We start from the raw sequence: 14788 nt of genomic DNA, 5'->3' as shown, positions 1-14788 counted from the left end.
CCAACTCTTTTGACCCTCTTGGCCCCCTTAGCAGCTCCTTGACAAGGCGTTAAAAACCCGCTAAATTTATTTGGTATCTATTACTGTTTCTTCCGCCTTAATGTATGTTACACAGTCTGAATTTTGAGCTAGAGTTTAATTTTGATTGTAAATTTGGACATAAAATTTTTAAATTTTTTAAAATAAAGTGTACATATTTAGATACTATGTAAACACACAATAATTGACAATTTTATTATTGGTAAGGTAAGACCTAGCCCCACTTGCTTGTATTTATCTCTGTTGATGATTTTTTATTTTTATATAATAAAATTAAAAGCCACTACACACACTGTCTAGTGATATATATTCATCCAAAAATAAGTGATAATTTTAAATATTGCGTTCAAAGAAAAACTCGTTTGACTTTCGAAATTCGAAAGGTGCTACGTATATTGACGGAAGGAGTAATATGCAAAAACACACTTATAAAATCATTTTATAGATCTCTATGACGATCTCAAGTTAATATATAATAATAGTAATAATAACTGTATTCACAACTAACTATTTATAAATAATTAATAATTTTTTAATATATATATATATATATAGGATCTGAGCAAAAAATTATTAATTTCATATGAATTGGCATATTGTGATTCGTCCCTTGGTGACAACCGTCTTTTTTAGTTCATTTTCTATGCTTAATGCAACTCTTATCTTTAATTAGTTGATATTGATTACCAAGAAACACGGCCAAATACCCCATACTTTTAATAATTAAACATTTAACAAGTATTACTAGTCAAATATGTTGTAATTCACACTGATCAATTGATAAAACTGCATGTAAAAAGCATATGTAATGCGTTCATTATTTTTTTGGTGAAAACATCGACCTTTTCTTTTACCAAGTTTTGGGTCATTACCAAGAGTAATTATCAAATTATACTATAGTTTTTCTTAACCCTATTGTATAAATATGCTGAATCAATTTCCTTTTAATCATAGTCTGAATCTATATATTGTTTGTTTGTCTCTGCCATCAATTATATGAGTGTATAGTGCTTTAGCTGTCGTTCATAAACGTATAATAGCTCTTAAGTTGTTTTTTCAAGGTTTTATTAATTATTTTGGACTCCAATTAAGACCCACTTACCGACTAAGATGTTACGGTGTTATATAGTTATCGTCTTATTTAATTCAAATCGTGTAAGATAGTTTAACTAACCTGTGTAACTATCATTGTAAGGTAATTAACATTTATCATAATAATATATCTATAATTAATTTACAAGTGACTTGATTGTCTATGTAAGATAATCTAGTTTACAGTTGCAAACTGGATTGATCTTCAATACTTTCGTAGGCCCGAGAAGTGAATAAAGAAAAAAAAGGAGGAAATGTGGACACTCAGCTCCCTTGTTAATATTCTCGTTTGATTTTTTGTGGCAACTGATATGGTTGTTGTTTCTGATTTTTTTTCTTCGATGAATAGTTTTTTCTTTCAAAAACTGAATCGTTTATTAATTATTCTACAACATAATCAGTAGACACACCCCAATTTTAAATATAGTCAAACATTTGGCGTTGTTTATGTGGATATCTTTTTGCTGTTATTGTGAAATGTTATTATAGAGAATATATGATACTATAACCTAACATGAAAAATTGGTTCCACGAAAATATAAGAGTAACTGAAAATAGATGAAAAAGTTGACGCAGCGGAAACTAGGTGAAAATATATATAGGAGTAACAACTAACAAGAATCTTTCAACATCACAGATTCACTAGTACTAATAGGCAAACGTACTCGTTTCTAAAAGCGCACCTATTAAACTCTTTCGACCTTTTTGAGTCCCTTAGCTCACGTTAAAAGTTTCACACGGTTTCTAGCTAACAATTAGTAATACACCTTTGACAACATATTCCAAAAGGAATCCACGTGCTAAAACCTACAAATTTATGTCTAGTAAGAAAATATTTACACAATCATAACTAATAATAGTAATTGATTGCCAACGATATTTGTAAGTTATTCTGCATGCTCTGTTGTAAATTGTTTGTGTAGTTAGTGATTGAAAGAAAAGAGAAGATAAATTTAATTTTTATTTTAATTTAAAAATAACTTTTAAAGTTTTGAGTAGGAGGAATTGTGTGTATTAAAAATAACTCTCCTAACAGAGTGCCTTCTTTTGTCTCCTAAAGCTAAACGTGCACAGCTTTCATATTTGTCTGACAGTTTACTTAGCTTCTCCTCTTCTTCTCAAATATTTATACTGTTTTTAATTTGTGGGACATTCTAGTTTATTACTTAAAACTTGAATTTCGTTGACTTTTTATAAATTCCTGGAGGACTTCTGCTATAAAGCTCATGCATCAACATTGTGAGAGATTAAAACACCTTTAAGGTTAAAGATTAATCTGTCAAAGCCATCAATTTTGTGTTTCTCCAAATCTATTTTTACCAACATTAACTCTGATGGTATCTCTTTAGTGGATTTTAAGTTATCGATTGTGTAAAACTTCACGCTATTATCCTTTACAAACTTTTTTTTAGTTTTATGACCATTTTACAAGAGATTTTTATTTTTTATGCGCCAGATCTGAAAAAAACACATAAGAGATTTTAAAAAGTTATTTTTTTCTATTCAAATTGTAAGAGAGAAAGAGATCTCATTTCTTCTAAAATTTAAGGCTCTATTTCCTTTAATGTCTATGCTTAAATTGTAACAGGGCAAGAGATTTTAATGTCTATGCTTAAATTTTCCAAACTGTAAAATTTTACAAATTTAGCTCTTGTGCCTCTAAAATTTAAGGCTCTATTTCCTTTAATGTCTTTGCTTAAATTGTTAGAGGGCAAGAGATTTTAATGTCTATGCTTAAATTTTCCAAACTGTGAAATTTTACAAATTTAGCTCCTGCGTCTTTCTACTTTTGTATACTACAATTTGGAAAATTTAAGCATAGACATTAGATTTGCAATCTTCACCGTTTTAATTAACATTTTTGGTTCCAAGAGTAGCTCTTTGGTGGTTCTTGAAGGTGTATTATTTTTGGACTCCACTTACTGATTAAGCTGTTACTGAAATTAGTTGTCGATTTGTTTAAATGATAATTTGAGATCTGTTCTGCGAAAACGAATGTGGAAGAGAGTCTGTTAATAATATCTTATTATTTTTATGAGCAATTTACATAAATAACTACTCCCTCTGTCCCAATTTATGTGATATATTTCGCTTTTCGAGAGTCAATTTGACTAAATTTTGAAGCTAAATTGGATTCGATTAACTCAATATTTTAAGATTAAAATTTATATATTTGAAAACTACATGAAAAACATTATAAGTTGCAACTTTTCTCATATCAATTTGGTGAAAAAATACATCTCAAAATGTTGGTCAAAGTTCATGCAGTTTGAATCTCGGGAAGCGAAAAGTATCACATAAATTGGGACAGAGGGCCTTTTAATACTTGCTTTCAATCCGTAACTACCTTTTTGCTATTTACAATTCGTGGCTACATTTAGGCATTTTCATTGTATTTGATGTATTTCGGTGTATTTGAATAGACTATTCAGTTGTATCCAACCTTATCTGATGTCACGTGTATTTGGTTGTATTTGGATACATGAAACCTTAATTTTCTGAATACATGTGTAGTCAAAATAATGTATTTAAGTGCATTTAAATACACGACGGGGTGTGTATTTTATTGTATTTATATATTGATGTATCTTTTTGTTTTGGTTGTATTCGCCTGTGCATAGATCATTCAAACAACACATACAGTCAAATACACCTAGTTTTTCCAAAAGTACAAGTTATGCCTTATATTTGTCAATAGTGTCATCATCTTTCGTTTTCCTTTTGAAAATCTATTTGGAACCTAAAGCTTTGTTCCCTGGAGGAAGATCAACCAACTTCCAAGTACGATTGCCTAAAATGGATTCTATTTCACTATTAACTGCCTCTTTCCAATATTGTGCTTCTAAAGAAGACGCTACTTCCTTAAATGTTTAAGGCACTTTTTTCACTAAGAATGTCAAAAAGTCGGGACCAAAGGAAGTAGATGTCCTTGACGTTTGCTATGTCTTGGGTTCTCCTCATTAGGAGTACTTTCATTTGTTTCTTCCTGAGGTCGTTTAGATCTTTCACTAGACGACTCACACTTCTCTTTATATGGATAAATATTTTCAAAAAATTCTACATTATCTGATTCCATTACCATATTAACATGAACATTGGGATTTTCTGATTTGTGAACCAGAAATCGATATGCTTTGCTATTGGTTGCATATCCTATGAAAACACAATCTACGGTTTTCCGTCCTATTTTTATCCTTTTGAGTTTAGGAACTTGTACCTTAGCTAGACACCCCCCACACTTTGAAGTATTTCAAGCTGGGATTTCTTCATTTCCATCTCTCATATGGAATGGATTGTTTTTTGTTATGGGGAACTCGATTAATTATTCTATTAGCCGTAAGAACAGCTTCCCCCCACAAGTTCTAGGGTAAACCATAACTTAACAACAAAGCATTCATCATCTCCTTTAATGTTCTATGTTTTCTTTTTGCAATTCCATTGGATTGTGGAGGGTAAGGGGCAGTTATTTGATGAATAATGTCATATTCCAAGCAAATTTCTTCAAAAAGAGATTCATATTGACCACCCCTATCACTTCTTATCATTTTAGTTTCCTTGGAAAGTTTCGTTTCAACTTCATTTTTGTATTATTTGAATGCGGTAATTGCTTTATCTTTACTATTAAGTAAATAAATGTAACAATAACGAGTGTTGTCGTCACTGAAGGTAATGAAATACTTCTTTGCACCGCGAGATGGAGTTGACTTCATGTTACAAATATTTGTGTGAATTAAGTCTAAAGGATTTGAATTCCTTTCAATTAACTTGTAAGGATGTTTAGCATACTTAGATTTCACACAAATTTGACATTTTAAATTATCGCAATCAAATTTAGGCAATACATTCAAATTAATTATTTTTCGCAAGGTTCTATAGTTAACATGTCCTAAACGGTAAGGCCATAAATCATTTGACTCAAGTATTATTATCAACGACCATTACATTTAATTTGAAAAGGCCCTCTGTAAGGTAACATTTTTGTCACACCCCAACCTAGGTTAGAATTGACTGGCACTCGACACCTTACTAGGCTCAAGCGAACCAAGTTGTAACTCGCATCATCTAGGTCTCGAAAGAAGAATGAGGCCAGGAAGGCCAACCTTCAAACATAATATCATATCTGGGACGACTAGGCCAACATACGTCTCTGTAGGCAGCAAAACTCATCATAGATATAAATATAAGGGCCCACAAGGCCGACATAACAAACTGATATGACATAACTAAATTGTATACAGGATACTGTCTGCGAAGCCTCTAAGGACATAACCATAGTATATAAGTCGGGACAGGGCCCCCGATATACCTATAGTACAAAATACATATACGAAACCCTGACTTGGCAATACTCCAGGAAGAAATGGAGCTCACCAACCCCAAAAGCTGATATATGGAGGCAACTTACGGTGGAGGATCCTCGCCTCGTCTATCTACACCTGTGTGGCATGTAACACAACACCCCAGGCAAAAGGACGGTCAGTACGAAAAATGCACCGAGTATGTAAGGCAAAAATATAGCGTAACAATAAGATGCTGTCAATGAGAGGGATAAGACTCAACCTGTAACCTCTGACTTGACGCTGAGGGCCATAACATGTATATTACTACAATCTCGTATGTATATCTATATATCTACAATGTTACAGTACTGACTACCTTATCATCATGACGCTAATTACCCAACTGATCAGTGGTACCTTCCCAACCGGCAGTAGTCCGGTGGTAAATGCATATGACATAACTGCCCGACCGACCATAGCTCGGTGGTGAATGCGTGTCTGCCCAACTGGCTATGTCTCGATAGTAAATACATGTCTGCCCATCCGGTTATAACCTGGTGATAACTAGAGATATATACCTGCCCAACTGGCCGTAGCTCGGTGGTACATACGTGCCTGTATACATACTATATATATATGTCACCTCATATCTTACTCTTACGAGAGCACCTAAGGATTAGGGACTTCTTTAAGGTCTTTAAAACTTCCTTCGAAGTGACGTAAGGTGTTACATCTCTGAGTACGTTATGGGTACTACCATCATCCCTATGAGGATCGACAAGACTAAGAATCCAATACATAACATATATGAATGACATCATAAGGGCATGAATAACTTAGATTCCCCCTGCTTACTAAGAATGAAGTCTTCGTAGAATAACATTCGTCTATATCTCGACTCATCATAAAACATGTCAAAAGAAGGAAAGGATTAGCCTTAATATACCTTATACCAACTCCTTTCATAACCGTTCGAACTTAGCTTCCTCTCAAATGGAATCTATAATCACAAATATAATACTAACGTCACTATAACCTTTAAACGGCGACTAACGAATGTTATGTGTATTCTAGGTGAATTTGGGCAGCACTTCCCCATATTTTCCCTATTTCCATAACTTCCAATCGACTTCAACAACACAAGAATAATGCTCAACACCATGTATTCAAGTTAAACTACCAACTTCCAGCCACAAACTATTAACATGCCTTCAAAATAGCCCAACATAAGATGTAATCTTACCTCTTTTCTCCAAGAATCTCCAATCAAACAACTTATCTATAGCTTCTAACACCTTAAATACATAGAGGAGAGGTTAAACCTTAACTTTATCGATCTTGCTTCACCTCTAAGAATCCTCTACCTCGGAAACAACCATAAGAATTTAAGCTTTAACTTGAATCCAACACTTTTTGCTATGATCTTTTACCTTATGAGAGTTGGATTTGGGCTTGGATCACTTAAGATGTGTTCTTAGACTTGGAGAAGGTTTGGGAGAGGTTTTCAAGGGTGTGAAGGCTTAGCGAAATGTTAGAAATTAGTTAAAATGAAGCAAGGGCGGATTTATACAAGATAGCACTCTCCGCCACCTCAACTAGGCTCCAGGGAGCCCTATAGTGCACCTAGTCGAGCCTTGGAGCTCGCTCAGCGAGGCCCACTGCCTGCCCGAGAAGCTTGTCGTAAACCTTTCATAAATTTCTACTCTAATGTCGTATCAATGAACGTTTTATTGCGTTGAAAACTAGACTCAATGAACTTCAATTTGGATAGGTAATGCACCCCATAACTCCTCATATGCTAGGAGGTACACCTCCCTCAAGTTGGACCAACAATCTTGTCCATAATTTTGCCAATTTTTCTTAGAGTTTCTACAAACTTAATTTCTTCGATTCGCTTGATCCCAAAACCTTTAGATACTTACTTAACACTTGTTAGAGGTCTTCCTTAATCTTATAGAAGTTCCATGGCTCCTTTGGGCTTACGCTAGTTCACTTACGACACAAATGATGCAAAAAATTTACGAGGTGTAATACTTTTCCTATGTATATCTAGTTCTTACTTATTATAACTTTGTCTGAAACCTAAACACACTTAAAACCTTTTTTTAGTAAAAGTCCGATAGACACTAAATTTTTCCTTATTCCTGGAACATGACAGACGTTGTTGAGAGTCACCACCTTGCCAGAGGTCATCTTTAGAAATATCTTTCCATAACCTTCAATCTTGGTACGTTGTAGAATTTCCCATAAATATGGTCTCATCGAGTTCGGAGGGAGCATATAAAGCAAATTCTTCTCTAACTGCACAAATATGACAAGTGGCTCTAGAGTCAATCCACCACTTTTTAGGATTTTCCATTAAATTGCACTCAGACAGCATAGCGCACAAGTCATCAATGTCTTCATTTATTTCAACCATATTTGCTTGACCCTTTTTCTTTTCCTTCTTCGGAGCTCGACAATCTGCATTTTTGTGTCCACTTTTCCCACAATTGTGGTAGTTTCCCTTGAATTTCTTCTTGATGGGATAGTTCTTTGGTCCTGAAGCATTTTTCCTCTTTTTCGGATTCGTTGGAGAAATTTCAACAATAGGTGCTCCCCCTATTGCTAATCTCTCATTAGCCTTCTTTTCTGCCGCCTTGTTATCTTCCTCGATTCTCAACCGAATGATAGGATGTCCCGCGTCATCTCCTTTCGTTTGTGTTTCAAGTAATTTTTGAAGTCCTTCCATAAAGAAGACAACTTCTCTACTACCACAACTTGAAACACGCCACTAATCACCAAAGCTACAATAAATAATATGTAAGTAATAGCACACTTAATATTTTCGACATAAGTATTAATTAGACTTATACCTTCAGCAAGGAGATCATGGATGATAACCTGTAACTCTTGAACTTGAGTAACAACAGACTTGTTGTCTACCATTTTGTAGTCCAAGAACTTGGCGGCTATAAACTTTTTCAATCCGACATCCTCAGTTTTATGTTTCTTTACCAACGCATCCCATAGTTCTTTCGAAGTTCCCACATTACTATAGATGTTGAAAAGATCATCCTCCAGTCCGCTAAGTATATAGATCTTACACAAAAAATCGGAGTGCTTCCAAGCCTCAATCTTACTGGAACGTTCATTTTCAGGAGTTGATTTGGATAGAACCGGAACTTCTTCGTTAATGTACTATTGTAGAGTTAAAGTCGTCTAGTAAAAGAACATATTTTGTTGCCACCCTTTGAAATCAATTCCGATAAACTTTTCGGGCTTCTGCCGGAGTCGGTGCTGGGGCAGTACGACTGGAGGAGGCAACATTGCTTATAAAGCCAACCGCGGGGGTTGGTGTGGCAGTAGCAATAGCATTTAGATTTAGAGTTTGGTCTCCCATTTCTGTTGACAAACACAAACAGAATTAACAAAATCAGTGAAGTTTTTATATCCTCAAACTAAATGCACAAGCTTATATACTCAATGAAGTTTTTATATCTTCAAATCGAGTAGACAAATGAGTAGAAAGTTACGAAAACTTTAATCTCAAAAGCGGAGTAGAAAATCCGAAGATTTTAGTCTCCAACACAAACAAAACACAAAAGATTAAACAATAAACTAGATTTCTTAAGCTTGTTATTTCTAAGTGTTCAAACCTGTAGTTTACTGAAATCAGTAACTTTCCAGTAATTTACTAAAACCAGTAACTTTCCAGAAATTTTCTAAAACCAGTATCTGTTTTATGAAAACCTAAAACATTAAAGACAGAAATTAGATGAAACAGAAAATTTCCGAGCCCACAAGTTTTTTGTGTGTCCTTAAGAAATCTAATCCCCTCACAATTGCCAAGGTTAATGGATTAATTTCTTCCAGGATAGAACGTAAAACTATTTTGCAATAGCGGCAATGCAAATTGCAGAACTTTGTCGAACTCAAAGGGCGGCAGCAAATCACACTGGACACTTATGTTTTGTTTTTTGAAAGAAATGCAGAATGTAAGAGTGAAAAGGGGATATAACGTTCAAAATTTTTCAGTGAAACAAAACTGAGGCGAAGCCTCGGAATTTATAGGTAGAAATTTGGGCATGAACAGGTGCGAAAATACCTGTTCATCAAGTGTTATGTTTGTTCGGTAATACCAGTTATTACCATTGGGAATAAAAAGTCCGTACGCAAAAATTATTAAGGGAAAATAAATAATAGTAGAATTTTAGAAATAAATTTGGTCCAAAAGGATTATCAATCAATCAATCAAACCATATCCGAGGGGAAGCCGAAGCTGAAGCCGATCCGAGTGACGACGACAACGCGAGGGGAGTCTCTCTTCTCAACTCATTAAGAGCTAGATATCACGACCAAACCCAGCATGATGGCACCCACACTAACCCCCTGGTGGGGCGAACTATCCTCTTAACCAATTATTCATTCATTTGTACAATTACAAATCCATAACCAGAAATAAAGCCATAAAACTGTCTAGTCATGCTATAAATAAAATAAAGATGCGGAAGTTTAATTATTACAACCTCAAAATCCGAAAGTTATCGTACAAGGACTCTAAAACATAAAACTGTCTAAAATGAAGTAGACATCAAGATAGGAAAGATCTTCCGGCGGAATGGCATGGATAGGAGCCCACCCTCTGATCTGGACAGGAAATAGCCTCAAGCTAGATGTGAGGTCCGGAAGAAGTCTCTGGCACACAATTTGCACCCAAATAAAAAGAGCAACAAGGTAGTATCAGTACAAACACTATATACCGGTAGATCATAGGCCGACTAAGATTAGTATCATGCATACGTTCACAAAATCAACATAATAGGCAGATAGACACAACAACGCAATAATATCAAGAGTCAATCATCAACGAATCAACAATGCATCACAAGAATAAGATAAGTCTAATGCAATGCAATGCAACCAATGATAGTATCTCAACCGTACACACATGCTTCATTTCAGACATTTATGATATTTCAGACAGCTGTTATTTCTTAGACAGTTTTATATTTTAGAGTCCTTGTACGATGACTTCCGCTATGGATTTATAATTGTACAAATGAATGGTTAAGGAGATTGTTCGCCACACTAGGGGGGTTAGTGTGGGTGCCATCACGATGGGTTGGGTCGTGACATTAGAAGAGGTGATTCTATATATAAGCACATAAGAAGTGTTTTTCCCCACCAATGAAGGACAAAGTGCCTTTCCAAAATGAAATTTATTTGAAAGTCATTTCCCTCCATTTTATTTTCTCACCATTTCCCAATTCACACTACAATCATCTTTAAAGCCCATGTCTTTAAAGACCAACACTCATCCTGAGCAGTACACCTTCATAGCCCCTTCTTATTCTTCTCGCGAAACATATCGTTGTTTTCATTTTTCCCAGGGGTAGCTAATGTATTGAGCATTAATACGTCGCCATTTGAACTCCACCCTATAAACATGTATTTGACGTTGCGAGTTTCCTCGTTCTTGTTTTCCCTACGATGCTCGGCTAAGATTAAATATTTCTTCAAACCATAGTCCCCAATTAGTCAAACTACGCTAAAATGGTTGGGTCTATATTTGGTCCTTTCTATATAAAATATCTATTTTTATATATTGGGTGCCTCATAGAACTATATATATATATATATATATATATATATATATATATATATATATATATATATATGCACGCGCACACACATAGCTCATAACTTCAATTCCTTGTGCATTGAGAGGTATAACCATTTGGAGTTAGGGAATGCACAGCTAAGATCGTTTTTCTCCCTTAAATATTTTTAACTTAGTTCTAAACTATTTTTTTCCTTCTTGTAAACAACTTATAACCTTTCAAATATGTTAACCCAAAAAAAAAAAAAAACTTTCAATTATGAATATAAGTGTTATGCATGGCTTTACACCTTATGTCTCAATTTGTGTAATAGTTCCGGTTTATTTTTCGCGAGAAGCTTTAGTTCCTATGTTTTCAATTATTTAACACTTCTGTTTTGGGACACCCAAAAATAGTGCAACCATGCATTTTATCCTATAATTATAAATAATTTCCAAAAATCAAAGTGAATTAATAAAATTTAAACCGGGACATAATATTTTTGCTTTGAAATCAACTTATCTTTAGTTGCATAAGATTCTGTTGAATCGAAAGTAATATTTCCTTTCGCTTCTATATTTCCGTCTCATATTATCTATAGCTTTTTTGTTTTACATGCTCTTTAAGAAATATTAATTAGGAGGGATAATTGACTAACTTTACCTTTATTTATGTCTAAGTTATAGTTTCTCTCCATTAAATATTTACTCTATTTATGTGCCATCTCCATTAATGATAAAATTCTACTAAAGGTAAAATGGGGGAAAAATAATTAATTGTACATTGAACTTCTAAAATGACAAATAATTTGAGACAACCATTTTTAGTAACTACGACAAATAATTTGAGACGGAGGGAGTATTAATTAGGAGGGGCAGTTGGCTAATTTACCCTTATTTATGTCTAAGTTATAATCTCTCTCCATCAAGTGTTTACTCTATTTATATGTTATCTCCATTAATTACAAAATTTACTAAGGGTAAAATGGGAAAATAATAATTAATTGTGCCTTGAACTTCTAAAATGACAAATAATTTGAGACAACTATTTTTAGCAAACACGATAAATAATTTGAGAGGGTAAAAATATTTGTCGACAAGTCACAACCCCTTCGCTTACCCCCCCCCCCTCCGCCCACCCCCAATGTAATAAAAAATAAAAATGTCTTAATCAGTAATTTGGCGTCCAGGAGACAGTTTCATAGTTGGCATGGACGATGGAATGGCCGAATCACATTGACACCAACTTATTAAATCAAACATAGATACCAAACTACAAATCTTATTTTGCACACCTTTTTAGATTTCTAGTATTATGTCCAATATTTTTTGACTTCTTAAAAAATTCAAAAAAAAATTACGATTCGCTATTCAAATCGAACAAATCGAATTTTACCAAACGTAATAAACAGAAACCAAAAGGAGAAAAAACCGAACCATTCAAAATCAAATTAAGTATGATATTAGTTTAGCATTTTAAGAAACTGAATATAAAAGACAATTGAACCGAATATTTGCACACCAATGGATGGACACCCCTATTGCACAATAAAAAAACTATTGTCTCTGATTGATGTCAAGCCTCTCTTAAAGTCTCGGTTAGAACTTAGAAGTTCGAACCTTCCTTGTACTTTCCCTGACCTCTAAACGTCTAACGAGAAATTGTCTCACTCAGTCCCTTATTTTTTGTAGTAGATTCAAAACATATATATATATATATATATATTTGTCAAATATATATATATATATATATATATATAGAAACTCTTTTAACCAGAAACACCATATATTTCTTTAAAATTCCAGAAACATAAAAAAACATCAGATACGAAAAATAGATGATAAAAAATTATATAAGTTGCATCTCAAAAAGTTGCACCAAACTCTTGAAATATAACAAAAATATCATAAACTACAAAATTTGTACTTACACAAATGTGAGTTCCAGTTAAATATTTTCTGTTTTTACCATTCCGATTAAATTAGTAATCAGAATTTGATAAATATCTAACGAAGACTGAAAGTGCTCACTTTCGGCAAACTCAAAGGACCAAATACGCTCAAGTAATACTTAAATGACTATTTTGAATAGAATACCAAAGATAACGGACCGCTTCCACAATTTTGCTCTTGGAGAAGTCCTTAACTGACAAATAAAGATTCTATGTAAACATAATAAAGAAAGATTCTAAGTAAACATAATAAAGAATATATATCATGATCTATATAAACTGACATGCAATCCACCATATTCGATACCTAACTACTTCCAAGTGTTGTATGAAATTTGGCTCCTTCAATGGCGGAGGCTGTAGAGAGAACAAGTCGCCAAAACTACTCCAATGGGCAGCTCAATTTCACAAGCATCACCATTATAAACTGTACTTTTTCTCGTCAAGAGCAGTACATTTTCTTCACATCGCCTTATAATTATTCTTCTCAGCACAGTAACGTACTAGTTGCTTTCATTTTCCCAGCTATGGTTGAGCTTGCTTTCATTTTCCCAGCTATGGTTGAGCTTCTGCAGCTAATGTATCAAGGCAGTAATGTGTCCCCGTTTGAACTCCACCCTATAAACATGTATTTGTCCGTTGCGAGTTTCCTCATTTACTGTTTTTCCTGCGATGCTCAGCTAAAGTTAAATATTTCTTCAAAGCATAGTCCCCCGAAATACTCAAAGTATGCTAAAATGGTTGGGTCTATATTTAGTCCTCTCACATTGGCATCTTACTCATCAGTTCTTTTTCCCTCACTTTGTCCCATTCTCTATTCAGTTTGTGTCTTATATTCTGCAAGTCAGTTGCTAAATGAAATTGTACTTACTGAACGATTGAACTGGCTTTATCCTAAATTTATGAATAGTACAGATAGATTCCCATACATAATTCCTATTTAGTTAGTCATACTTCTTCAATTTCACACTTGTATACTCTGTATTTTGTGATTCGGCTTGTAATAGGAGTACTCGTTAAAGCCTTTAATTTGAAGTGATGGGTTGAGCTAGATTGGACTGATAAAATCGAAGCCCACGTGAGTTGGGCTAGCCCATTATAAAGAGGAACATCACGATCTTATCGTTAAATCCATGGACTTACATTGTACTTTTCTTTTGTGAAACTTACTCAAATAGCTAACTTTTGTTACCTTCTAACTGGAATAACTACAAATTGCAATATTACACAGCGTAGCTGATTTTTTGACAAAATCCGTGTATTTCTATTATTTTGAAATACAGAGAAATATAGCGAACAGGAGACAAGTTCCAGCGAAATCAGGAGCTATTTTTGGAACAGATTTTTAATGTAAATGATCCCATAAATCATGCAAAACGCATGTTCATCCATATCAGCTCACATATCTCTCTCCATTTCTATCACATTCAAAAAAAAATTGAATTCAAATCGAGTAAAACTTCCAATTAGAGGAAAAACTTAAGGAGTTATGTTTTGTACTTTCAAATTCTTCTAATCTGAAGTTGAAATACATTCTATGCCATGTGAACGAGAGTATATGTAGAATCATAGTGACGATCGAATTTGTATTTTGTATTCTACAAAAGGTAAATTTCAATTTTTTCAATTATTCGATTTTAGATTTTTTTTTTCTTTTCTGTTTTCTGTGATTGAAACGATGAATTATTTTTTGATTCTAGTATTTGATCTTTTTATTTTTGATATATTTCGAGACTTAAAGATGTCAAGCATAACAGTTGTTATCAGACACTCCGGGTTTTTTAATGACTAGAATTACTTTGTTAATTACAAAATAGACACAATCGTATTCAAAGATTATTGTT

General features: G+C 33.8%; 1 protein-coding gene across 1 annotated transcript; it reads right to left on the bottom strand.

Moving 5' to 3' along the window:
• Positions 1 to 7629: 7629 nt before the first annotated feature.
• On the bottom strand, positions 7630 to 10689 carry LOC132031827 (uncharacterized). The gene is made up of 5 exons (XM_059421721.1): positions 10651 to 10689; positions 9074 to 9143; positions 8665 to 8795; positions 8295 to 8591; positions 7630 to 8184 (listed from the first exon to the last, which is right to left on the bottom strand). Exons 1-5 carry the CDS (start codon positions 10687 to 10689, stop codon positions 7630 to 7632), a joined length of 1092 nt encoding a protein of 363 aa, XP_059277704.1.
• Positions 10690 to 14788: the final 4099 nt, after the last annotated feature.

This window comes from Lycium ferocissimum, chromosome 9 (genome assembly GCF_029784015.1).
Source record: "Lycium ferocissimum isolate CSIRO_LF1 chromosome 9, AGI_CSIRO_Lferr_CH_V1, whole genome shotgun sequence".
Taxonomy (NCBI): Eukaryota; Viridiplantae; Streptophyta; class Magnoliopsida; order Solanales; family Solanaceae; genus Lycium; species Lycium ferocissimum.
The sequence above is the reverse complement of the archived record's forward strand: the minus strand, read 5'-3'. Positions and strand labels throughout refer to the sequence as shown.